The 13,013-nt window shown below is 40.0% G+C and overlaps 1 protein-coding gene across 1 annotated transcript; it reads right to left on the bottom strand.

Annotated features, from left to right (window-relative positions):
• Nucleotides 1–233: 233 nt before the first annotated feature.
• scly (selenocysteine lyase) lies at nt 234–12,739 on the bottom strand. Its single transcript, XM_028444785.1, has 13 exons — nt 12,639–12,739; nt 11,112–11,198; nt 9,747–9,856; nt 6,281–6,381; nt 5,151–5,331; nt 4,939–5,066; nt 3,378–3,533; nt 3,195–3,301; nt 3,071–3,107; nt 2,474–2,557; nt 2,062–2,161; nt 781–856; nt 234–695 (listed from the first exon to the last, which is right to left on the bottom strand). The coding sequence occupies exons 2-13, from the start codon at nt 11,189–11,191 to the stop codon at nt 533–535; spliced, it is 1,323 nt and encodes a 440-aa protein (XP_028300586.1). The 5' UTR covers nt 11,192–11,198; nt 12,639–12,739; the 3' UTR covers nt 234–532.
• Between the last annotated feature and the right edge of the window lie 274 nt (nt 12,740–13,013).

Raw genomic sequence — 13,013 nt, 5'->3', positions numbered from 1 at the left:
TTTTTTGTCACTTTTAACCAATTTTTTTCTGATAAAAACAAGGATTTACCTCTTTAAAATTATATACTATGGCACAAATAATAAACGTTCATGGATAACAGTGGATATTATTCAGATGAATAAATAAATGTGGTTATCACAGATTCATAGAACAATGGACCATCATTTTACTGACTTTATGGATGGACCCCAATAAGCTCTCCCCTTTATTCCCCCTTATAGATGGTCCTCTCTCCACATGACTGTTCTTCAATGTTCATGTCTGTGTTCAACCACCTTCAGCTACAGTGGGGGTCCCGCTCTCTGGAACCTTTATTTTGGGGATCACAGCCTAAAAAGGTTGAGAACCACTGGTTAATGGACCCTGACATCAATCAGCTGATGAGCTCCTCCCATGATGTAATGGAACCTGAGTTAATTCCCTCCCCCTCAAGTCACAACAAGTTCTGCCCCTTCATTATTAATAAGAAAATGAATTAATTAATATTTAATGATCCAGTAATGTAACAATAAGCCCCTGTGGCCCCCAGGATTAAAGCCCCCCTGTGGTTTCTTCCAGAAGCTGCACCGTTTCCCTCAGATCCTCAACCACTGCGTCCACGTCTGCTTTGGTCGTCCCTCGGCCCACGCTCAGCCTCAGGGCGTTGGCCGCCACCTCTGAGGGGATGCCACAGCTCAGCAGGATGTGAGAGGGTCTGATGGAACAGAGGGAGGGGGGGGGGGGCTCACATCACTGTCTGTGACACAAAGAACATCAGGTGAAAAGTGAGCCTCCTTCACCTGTTTCCACTGTCTGAGTGGCAGGCAGCGCCAACACTGGCCAGAAGCCTCCGACAGTTGGACAAAACCCTCCAACCTGAGCCAGGAGAGAGAGAGAAGTGTAGTTTTTCCTCCAATCTGTCATGCGTTAATTTACTGTAGTTTCTGGAGTATAAACCGCACCGCTGTATTGGCCACATTGCCCACAAAAAAAATCCATACAAAGGCAGCATCGTCAGCTAGGTCGTTCTCTATAGCTGGGTTTCAGTCACATGATTATGATGACACACAAAGGGAAGACAAAGGACAGTAAAAATGAAGAATACACCTATGGAGGAAACCAACTGGATTGATGAGGCTAAAAGCATCCAATGGTTGCCATGGAAACACAGACTTCCCTGTTTTAAGGAGTCTTCCTTGATCAGCTGAAGGCATGTGGAGATCTATCGCACCCGCCTGGGCCCCACCCACTTTAATGAAGGCCCACCCACCCAGGTGCTGTTCATCCAATAACCAGCACCAAGGAAAGCTTTAAGTGAAAGCTTTTAGCCAATCAGCAGATTGCACCCCACATGTCTCTTAAAGGGATCATCTACTGTATTTACAAGTTTGTCCTAAAATCTTCTAAATGTACTTATTAGTAGATCTATGTCTGACAAAACACATTATTGTGCACTATATTCATCTAATTGCCTTTTTAAAATGGGACTATTTTATAGTTTTAAAGCCTGTGTTCCTCCGTCTTGAAAACATGTGATTGATGATGTCACACAGCCCCACTGCCTGTAAACATTGTTTTCTATTGGAGTGAAACATTCAGCCTGATTTTTAGATCATTTAGCAGCTTTTTCAGTCAAAATGACAACTTGTGTTGCTTTTTAAAGATGTTGACCTAACTCTTTTATGTTTACCGAAAGAGGATAAAAACTGGTGAGACCCAAAAATAATCTGTGACTGCAGTTCCAACTCTGTGGTTTGGTAGTGGACAATGAAGCAGAGAAGGAGAGCTCTCCTAAGTTACCTTTACTTTCCCTTAAATAGTGCATGGCTGATGCTCTGATGGCTGAAGCTAGCCAGTAATCACTGACTGATGAAGACACACAAACTCTGAGGATAGAAGCCCAACCAAAAGGACTTTTATGGCGATGGTCACAAATGAAAAGATATGACGTGCGTTTGACGATAAAAGTTGATATAAATCATTCCAAAGATGTATTAGACACAGAATTTTATGATTCAGCTTTATGTAGTGGGTTTTCATCACTTTAACAGGAGACAGACTTAGTGGACTCAGGAGATTACCTTGTAATGCTGGACCCAGGATGGAGACGTTACATGTGTTTGGGAGGATGTCAGCACCAGGAAAATGACTGTTGAAGTGCAACTTTTCTTTAAAAACAGCCTAAAGGAGAAACACAGAAAGACATTGTGTTGAAACATGATATAAAGCACAGAAATAAACATGTTTCCTTTCCAATTAAACATAGAGGCAGTTTAGAGGTGACCTGACATCATTACTACACATTGAACAAAGCAGAAATCCATTAGCTTCTTCTATAAATAAATAAATTAATAAATTAAAGGAGATCCCGCTCCTTCAATGTAAAGGAAATGTGTCATTATTAAAGGAATGAACTCTTTTTATAAGTTTGACCTGAACAGAACATGTGACTGAACACAAGGTTAAATAGAACCAAGAATCCAAAGAACCAACCTTTAATCGATGCTCCAGGTACAGTTTGATACTCTGCATGTGACTCTCATAATGTGAAAGATTCGTAGAGACAAGTTCAGCAGCCTGATACGCACGCACGTGCACACATACGCACCCACAGAGAGAGATCGAGAAAACAAATAAATAAATTACTTCTTTACAGAAACTATTAGGGACTAATGAAGCACTATATTTAGCACAACACAATTTTAGTTCACTTTATTTGCAAAGATACATGTGAACTCGATATATTAACATTCATTGCTAAAGCGTATTGAAATTACTGCCGTTGAAATGACAAAATGACCCAGAAGTAATAACTACACCTGTCAATGACTATTCTTGTAAATAGATGTTGAATAGAATTCGGTGCCTGATCTAATGTTGGCTCTGTGTTAATAAAGAAACTCAATTGACAAAAGCAAAAACAGGCAAAAAGTAATTAGTATCGACATGAAAAATTGTGTCATGTCCCTTTATTGTAAAGAAGTAACTAAGATTACGAACAATCAATCTAACTTTTTTGGCCAATCAAACCAGTTAAAAACCTCTGGCGTGTGTGACACTAACAAACAAAGTGTGAAACAGTAAACTCACCTTTCCCAGACCAGCAATCATCGGCGTGTTCTCAGTGCTTTAATAACGAGAGGACAAGGATAATAACAAGGAGCCATTCATTCAGAAGTAAAGCTGTGTGTGTGTGTGTGTGTGTGTTCGTCACCCTGGTCTGAAGTTCCTCTCCTGACCTCCTCCAAACAGCATTGGATGCAGTGGTGTCTTCACTCCAGGGTTGTTCACGTACAAAGCACCGATTCGAGGAGCGTAGAACTTTAAATGTTTTAATGAAAACATGTTAATAATGATGATGATCCTGAATTGATCAACAACAGCACACGTTGCTCACCTTGTGTCCCACTATGGTTAGATAATCCACACCAAGTTCACAGGCGTCCACTGGGATTTTTCCCAGAGCCTGGGCAGCGTCTGTGTGGAGCAGAATCCTGAGATGGTCGCGCTGCTTGTTCAGAGATTTCACTCTCTGGCAGATTCCCTGGATCGGCTGATGATAGGAAACATCTGTTAGCATCAGAAACCACTAAACTGTGAACCAGGAATGTCAAACTCATTTCAGTTCAGGGCCAAAAACAAACCAGTTCGATCTCAGGTGGGCTGCAGATTCTAGGCAGAAAAACCAGCAATTTAATCAATATGTCCTACTTTGCACTTCTACCTTTAAATGATACGTAAAGTACGTATAGGTGCTGGTCATATAAGTACAATATCATGAAAAAGTTGATTTATTTCAGTAATTCCATTCAAAAAGTGAAACTTGTATATTATATTGATTCATTACACACATACAGAAATATTTCAAATGTTTATTTCTTTTATTTTTGATGATTATGCCTCTTTTCTCTTCTGCTCCTCCACGAAGGCAGTCACATTTTCTCTGCTCCCTCTTTCCCACCCGTATCTGTCCTTGCTGCTGCTTTGTTTAGCCTGGTCTTGTGACTCTAATAAGAACCTCTCTCTATATCTCTATCCTAAACCGGAATTATGGATTTGATCAGTTGGTCTCTCAATGCAATCGATCAAATTTTTAGACAAAAAGAGCGGGCAGTGGTGAGCCCGCCTGTCCAAGCGAGGATGTGGGAGACAACTAGGTGATTGGAATTGATTGGTATGATTGGAGCTGGCAGCTTTCTGACCAATTGCAAAGTCTATATGATGTTGGCAGCTGTTTTGGGAAGGCTGCCAGTCATTTCTGACGGGTGGAGCATGGCTCTCAACACTCAGACTCATGCTACTTTGGAATGTTTATGCTGAAGTAAATCCAAAATGTAGACATTAAATGCTCAGCTGCAAGTTAAGGACACTTTATTGGATTACCACTGAAGACCGAGACTCAAGGCTATCAGAATTGAGCTAGCCTGAATCGAAAACAAAATCACTTATCATCATTGGCTCCCAAAGCCACCCGTCAAGACTGTCTCATCTATCCACCAGGATGTTGTGCAGAAAGATCCTCTGCCCCCACTTCCCTCCTCCTCCTCTCCCCCACCGCCACCTGGAACTTTGTTTCTGAACCAGATCTACTCAAGGTCGTCAAACATCATCTGACTGTATCAGAATGGAGTGAAGGGATTATATTTCAATAATTGGCCCTCCGGCCACCCTCCCTCCCCGCAAGCTATAGGAGGGGTGTGTGAAGTTTCTTGGACGAGATGTAACTGAAACTGCAAATTTCCCTTTGTGGGACAAATATAGAATATCTAATCTCATAGATCAATAAAACCAAGATCATGTGCTTGATACAAAAAAGAAAACATTTATAAGTTGAAATTGCTGCTGTAAAATGGGAGGCTTTGGCTCTAGCAGTGTGGTTAACAGACATGCTAAACTCTTTCAAAGTCACGTGTCAAACTCAAGGTTGGGAATTATGCTAATATCTAATGCTCCGTTACCATGACGACTCCTGTTTCGTTGTTGGCCAGCATGATGGAGATGAGGCATGTGTTGGGACGTATTGCTGAGATGACGTCTTCCACCTCGACACAGCCTGTGACCTTTGACACGGGCACAAACGTGACGTCTAGGACAAAAACAACACGTGATTAAACATAGAGTTAGCATGGCCTCCTGTTCCTGAATCTAATGTAGATAAAGGGTGCCATGCCTGCCTCTCCATGCATCTGTAGATGTTCAGCTACCAGCTTCACAGAGTCATGCTCCACGTTAGAGGTGATGATATGTGGACGACCTGAACCTCCGTTTGGGTGACCTGCAGCCGGAGCGTCTGCTGATCTGCATCTAGTCTTGTAGTGCTCCACAGCCGTGTGTAGCACCAGGTTGTTAGCCTGGGGGGGACACACGTGCTCCATATAAACCACAGATGGTGTTACCATGTAGAGCTGCAACTAACGATTATTTTCATAATCGGTCCATAAATTAATCAATGAATCAGATTTTTTTAAAACACAGTTTATCTATGAAGCACATTTAAATCCTGCTTCAGCTGATTAAACTGAAATAAAAGTGTCTCTCATGCACACGCAAGTCACACACAAATACTCGTGCGCACACACACAAACACTCATGCACACCAATAAACACACAAACACTTGTGGTGCGCGCACACACAAACACTTGATTGCGCACACACAAATACTTGCGGTGCATGCACACACAAACACTCATGGTGCGCATACACACAAGCACTTGTGGTGCACGCATACAAACACTTGTGGTGCGCGCACACAAGCACCCGCAGTATGCATACACAGAAACACAAAAACTCGTGGTGCATGCACATACAAACACTCATGGTGCGCGCCCATACACAAACACTCGTTTGTGCACACACAAATACTTGCAGCGCACGCACACACAAACACTCATGGTGCGCACACACATAAGCACTCACGGTGCGTGGACACAGAAACACTTTGCGCGTACACACAAACACTTGTGGTGCGCGCACATACCTGTACAAACTCTTGTGGTGCGCGCCTACACACAAACACTCGCGTGTACACGCACAAACACTTGTTTGCACACACACAAACACTTGTGCGCACACACACAGACACTCGTGATATGCGCACGCACAAACACTGCTGCGTACATGCACAAACAAACATGCGTGCCCACACACAAACACTCCAAACACTTGTGGGTGCGCGCACACAAACACTCAGTCAGTGAAATAAATCACAAGAAGCAACGAAAAGACAAATACATTTGTTGCCAGCGCTTTCATTAATCGATTTTATCGATGAGTTGTTGCAGCCTTATTGCCGTGGTTACCTCAGTGCCCCCTGAGGTGAAGATGATGTCCTCAGCTCGACATCCAACCATTCTTGCGACACTTTCTCTGGAATGATTAATGATAGCCTTCGCCTTCACGCCTAGATAATCAAACAGATTCATATAAATACATTAACCCTCATATTATCCTCAAATATTAGTAACGCATTTGACCTTGGGGTCAATCTGACCCCAGGGATATTTAACTCCAGAAAATGATTGTCAGAAAATTGTTGACAAAGTTTTTGTGTCAGACACTTTGTTTATTTGTTGAATCCATAAATAATCCATTGATAAAGAAACGTTGACCTGTTCTCTAGCACCACCACCAGGACAAACTAACATTACCATTAATTTATCTTGAAAAGTTTTCATCCAATTCGTCTTAAATTTACTGACAACATTAATGACCACTAGAGTATGAACCCTATTGGTTGTGGTGATAATGACCTTTGACCTTTCCTGCAGCGCCACCATCAGGTCAAATTTTCAGACTTTGTGATGGGAGTAATAAAATGGCGGCGGAGGAGTAAGACGTGTCAGGGATCCCGAGAAGCTTACCTATTTGAGCATTTGCTTGAGTTGTTCTAGCAATACTCAGGTTCAGTCGGCTTCGTTTTGGATACTGGTGCTTTTGATATCTTAAAAACACTGAAATGGCTTCAAACCTCCGAAAATATAAATACACTGGACCAGCCGGTGGTATGCCCAACGCAGCCTCGGACCAGAGTTCACCCAAGACCACGGGTGACATAGCCCCTCCCTTGCCCAACAAAGCCAACACGATGGCGGACCTGAAGGCACAAGTTCTTCTCGACCATAAAGAGATGAAAGAGGCCCTTGCGGAGAATTTCAACACTCTTAAGGTTGAAATACAGTCATTGAAGACGGCATTAATTAACACTGCTGCGCTTCGTTCAGACATGGACCAAGTAAAAGTGAAAGTTAATGACATGGAGGACAGTCTGTCCACTTGGTCAGATGAGGTTGTCGCCTTACGAGATACAGTGGCCGAGTTGAAAACTGAGGTGAAGGGGCTAAAGAGGAAATGTGATGAGATGGAAGGCCGAATGAGGAGGGGTAACGTGTGCATTCTTGGAATTCCGGAATCGGAGCTCAGCTCCCCTGTGGTGGTGGCCAAAATGCTGAAAGAGGTTTTACAGCTCGAGAAGGAGCCGCTGGTAGATCGTGCTCATCGCTCACCCGGACTAAAGAATCTGGGCGGAAGGCCCCGAGTGATAGTGGCAAAGCTCCATCATCAAGATTGTGTGGAGGTGTTTTGTCGCGCTCGTACCCGTGCCCCGCTGCGCTTCATGGATGCACCGGTTACAATTCTCCCCGACTACACTACCACCGTGGCCAAGGCTCGAGCAGCTTTTACGGATGTGAGGAGGCTTCTTCGCGACCGAAAAGGAGAGCGCTATGGAATTCGTTATATTCCTCCGTTCATATGACATATTCCCGTATTGATTATTTTTTCATGGACAATAGAATTTTGCATCTTGTAAAGGAGTGCGACTATAGAGCCATTGTTATTTCAGATCATGCTCCTCTATGCATGAAATTATTAATCCCTGATACACAATCAGTATTTCGCCCTTGGTGATTTAACACTTGGCTTCTTTCAGATGAGAATTTTGTTAAATTTATCAATACAGAAATTACATTTTTTTTTTAGACTAACCAAACCCCAGGTATGTCATTCTGTACTATCTGGGAATCTCTAAAAGCATACCTAAGGGGCCAAATCATTTCTTATTGTGCTCATCAAAAGAGAAAAAAACGATTACGACAGCTGAATGAAGCAATCTTATCACTCGATAGGGCATTTTGTCATACTCCGTTGCCAGAAGTAGCTAAGAAACGCGTTTCATTGCAAACTGAATATAATATTAAATGTACTCAACAAGCTGAATTTTTCATTTCCAAGTCAAAATGTGGGTACTATGAACATGGGGAAAAGGCGGGGCGTCTGCTTGCGCACCTGCTGCGTCAGAGATCTGCTTTTCAATCCATTCCAGCAATTAATAATAACAAAGGCTTTAAATATTCAGATAATGGAGAAATTAATATATGTTTTAGTACGTTTTACCAGTCACTGTATTCCTCTGATTCTGCGGCAATGGATTCAGATTTTGAAAACTTTTTCAAAGATTTTAATCTCCCTGTAGTAAACTCTGATCTGGTCAGAGGGACATCTCGGCAGCTGAGATAGGCTTGGCATTTAGGGACATGCAGAGTGGCAAGTCTCCGGCGCCTGATGGCTTTCCGGCTGATTTTTTAAAGAAATTTTCTGATTTGCTTTCTCCAATATTGCTGTCAGTCTTCATGGAATATTTGAATATGTCACTACTTCCATTGTACGTGCATCAGGCTGTTATTACTCTGCTACTTAAAAAAAATAAAAATCCCCTAAATTGCAGCTCCTGCCGACCAGTGTCACTGTTAAATACAGATGCTAAAGTATTAGCAAAGGTACTGGCAAAGCGCCTTGAGAGGGTGATTCCCACTATTGTTTCACCTGACCAGACGGGGTTTGTGAAAAATCGACAATCCTTTTTTAAGGAGTATTTTGTATTCTCTCACTCTACCTGGTCATAAAGATAAAGAGGTGATAATTTCCCTAGATGCGGAAAAAGCTTTTGACCGGGTGGAGTGGGTCTACCTTTTCAAAACCTTGGAAATGTTTAAATTTGGTTCTAAATTTCTGTCATGGATAAGGCTGCTTTATGCATCTCCATTGGCGGCTGTCCGTACCCACAACAATATATCATCCTATTTTCAGTTACAACGAGGCACAAGACAGGGGTGTCCACACTCACCACTTCTATTTGTGGTTGTGATTGAACCATTGGCTATAGCCATAAGGCAAAGTTTAGACATTAAAGGAATAATACCTATGGGTTCAAAGCATAAAGTTTCGCTTTATGCTGATGATACACTTTTGTTTATTTCCAATCCTTTGCCTAGCATCCCTGCTTTTCTAGATTTGCTTAGTAAATTCCGAAAATATCTGGCTATGAAATCAATCTCCAGAAAAGTGAAATGATGCCCATAACATCACTGGAAAGAAATGTTTTGGAAACAGTCCCCTTTAAAGGCAACTCTAAACAACTTAAATACCTGGGTAACAAGGAATTATAAAGATTTATACAAGGCTAATTATCAAATATTAAACAGGGGTATTTGTTGCCTCTCTCCATGGGGGAAGAATTAATTCGGTTAAAATGAATATTTTGCCTAAATTCCTTTACTTGTTTCAAAGTTTACCCATTTTTCTTTCAAAATCTTCTTTTTCTAACCTAAATGGACAGATTTCTTCTTTCATCAAATTAGGAAAAGTCAAGAAATATGAAGCAAGTCAACTATTAGTTTTTGAATGATAAACATTAAATGGGGTCAAATTGACCCCAAGAATAATAGGTTAGGGTTAATGAACGTGTGTGTATGTGGACTTGATCTTGACCTGCTACGTAGCTGCTACTGGGGTTTCCCCAGGCCTCCTGCAGGGCTTCACTAATGGCCTGAATCACCTCTGGTTCCAGAGGACTGGTAGCATTGTAGTCCATGTAGATCCTGCATCAATAATACACATATAAATAATAAATAATGGAATAATAATAAACATAGTCCATCAGATAACAACACACACACTGTAGCTCAGGGCCAGGGTTGGGGTCACTTATAATTGTAACTCGTAATTAACCAATTAATTACAATTAAACTTAAACCAGGTGAACCACGTTACAGTTCTATGTCTTATACATATGTAGTTATTAATTATTAAAATATGTTTCATATCAACTTTTCCCACTACCTGTCACTTCTCTTCAGGATCATTTTACCATTAAAAATATATAAATCTAGAGCTATACTGACAGACGCCCACACCAAAAATATTAATACCAATATTGTCATTGATTAGGAAACCTGACACGGAAACGCAGAGATGAGAAAGTAATTAAATGATAGATAATATTGTTTTTAGTGTATTTTACAGCTGATTAAAGACATGGGTCAAACTGACCCATTAGCATTAGAGTTGCTAACAGAAAGCTAACACAAGAGGAAGGTTCACTTTTATGGACATTTTTATTAAAGGCTCAGTAATTGTGTTTATTTGTAATTGAACTTTAGCAATTGAGAACACAACTGTAATTGACTTTCCGGGGGAAATAATTTTAATTTTAATTGTAAAAATAGCTGGCCACCGTAATGATAATTGACTTGTAATTGAACATGGATAATTGAAGATGTAATTGTGATTTAAAAAATATGATTAATAATAATAATAATAATAGTAATATTTGTATTATTATTATAATAATTACTATTATTGTTATGAATACTTATTATTATTTTATTATTATTATTATTAGTAATAATTATAATAATAAGAGTATTTGTATTGTTATTATTATCATTATTATTACTGTTTTAAATACTACTAAAATTATTATTATTAATAATAATAATAATAATAGTTATTCTACGCGTAATCGTCATAGTGAAAATCACACAAGATATAAAACTATAAAACAAAATACGTCATCATCAGCATTTTCATTATCTAACCACAGAAGAAGAGTCTGATCAACAACACAGAGCGCGCTCAGTGCGTCACACGTGTGACAGTGGTGTCGTGTACGGGGAGCGACGAGGCCAAAGTCCTAGTATTGTGATAAAACAATTAATTTATATAGACAATAGAGAACCAAACCATCAGTATGATATATGATAATTATGGTCAATGTTTGTATTACAAGAGTAAACTATGTATAAGGACATATGATCCAGTGGTTGAGTGGTGTAGCTGATATGTGGAGCTTACCTGTCCACGCTGATTTCTGAAACATGATGTAAAGTGTGATCAGCAGGAACTGCTTTCATGTCGTCACATTTATCAGCCATTGCAGCGCTTTAAAGAAATCACAGATCACAATATAATCATGGGTTTGTGTCATCAAGCTGTGGCTCAACAGGACACTTTAATGAGTCAGAAGAGCTTCTCAACCATAGGGTCACGAGACACTGGGAGGGGGTCACCAGATGCCTTCAAGAAACTAAAAATATTTTTATTGAACAATTTGAGCCAATTTTTGCTTAATTTTACAATTTTTCTGCAAGTACACCAAACTTACCATATTTTAACCTATTTTCATAACTTTTTCTAGCCATATTTTTCTCCTTTTAATGCATTTTTGCTACATTACTCCCATTTCTGGCACATCTACATCACATTTCAATGCCATTTCTGCACATTTTTTCCACTTTCAAGACATTTTCAGCACTTTTTCCACCTAATATCACATATGTTGATCCAATATTGTCACTTTTAACCTCTTTTCACCAGCTGTCCCCTAAAGCAGGGGTTCTCAACCTTGTGGTCAGGACCCTATTTGGGATTGCAAGACACAGGAAGGGGGTCGCCAGAGGCCTTCAAGACACTAATAATATTTTCTGATCAATTTGAGCCCATTTTTGCTTATTGTTTTACCATTTTTCTGCAACTACACCAAACTCACCATATTTTAACCTATTTTCATCACTTTTTCTTGCCATATTTTTGCTCCTTTTAATGCATTTTTGTTACATAACTCCACATTTCTATGCTTTTTCCGCACTAATAAACTCTTTCCACTACTTTTCCACCTAATGTCACGTATGTTGATCCATAATTGTCACTTTTCAACATAATTCATGCATTATTTTTGCCAATGTAATCACATTCACAATTCATCATGCCCATTATTTGCTAATTCAACCACTCTTTTTTCCAATATTGACACTTTGAACCCTTTTTGGCCACTATTTTGCAACTTTTATTTAATTGTGGTTTTTTAAATCTCATTTCACCACCTTTTCTACCATTTATTTTTTGTCACATTTAACCTAAAAAATCGAGATATGAATGTTGGTCCATATCGCCCAGCCCTACCTTTAACCCACAACAGCTCCTCTCATCCAGTCATCATTTAACACTAGAACCAACAGATCCACAACACCTGTAGCTCAGCCAATCAATGGCACGTGTGACGGATGTTATTTACGCTGCTGTCAAAGTAAAACCACTTCCTGTTCACAAACCAACAGAAAAACACACCAAACACTGATTAAAACACACAAAATATGAAAGAAGCCAGCTATGAGACCCACTTTGATAAGTGTCTGAGGGTTAAACACTTTATTTTCTTCAGCTAACTGTGGTTTGTTTAGGTCAGAGCTAAAGGCTGTAGCTAGCATTTGCTAACATGACTTTATTACATCGCTCCCGTGTTTTTTCAGCGTTTTTTAACAGAGTCACAGATGCACTGCTTTGTGTAACAATGTCAGGTTAATGTTACTGCTTGTGTCTGACCTTGTAGAGCGATGCGCTGATGTCGTTAGAGGAGATTTCTGCTCTCACTGAGGCTCCGTCTGTCAATCATCTGCAAGCCGCTGCGCCCGGGTTGCCAGATCCTGGTTATTCACGTATGATAGGCAACACAACCGCTTTAACTTTAATATTACTAATATTAGCGGAAAAACACAACAATAAACATAATAAAGGAACCAATAAAGGGTTTTATTCAAGATACGAGCTGTGTATTTATTCTTTAGTAGAACGTCAGTGTGGTTTATTAAAAAAAAAAAAAAAAATTACAGAATTTAGAATTTACAAAAGGTTTTTTCCCTCATTGAGGAAAAAAGGTTTAGGTTTTTCTGAATTGGTGAGATAAACAAATAAGTAAAT

The sequence above is a fragment of the Gouania willdenowi genome, chromosome 4, assembly GCF_900634775.1.
Source record: "Gouania willdenowi chromosome 4, fGouWil2.1, whole genome shotgun sequence".
NCBI classification, from domain to species: domain Eukaryota; kingdom Metazoa; phylum Chordata; class Actinopteri; order Blenniiformes; family Gobiesocidae; genus Gouania; species Gouania willdenowi.
Note: the sequence above shows the minus strand (reverse complement) of the source record. Positions and strands in the feature narration are given on the sequence as shown.

Bases quoted from the DNA above. Each gene is read 5' to 3' on its own strand.
- scly (XM_028444785.1), bottom strand. From the start codon at position 11,191: ATGGCTGATAAATGTGACGACATGAAAGCAGTTCCTGCTGATCACACT. The intron at 857-2,061 runs GTAATCTCCTGA...CTCCTGGCTCAG, and splicing joins CCTGGGTCCAGCATTACAAG to GTTGGAGGGTTTTGTCCAAC. The intron at 696-780 runs GTGAAGGAGGCT...CTGTTCCATCAG, and splicing joins CACTCAGACAGTGGAAACAG to ACCCTCTCACATCCTGCTGA.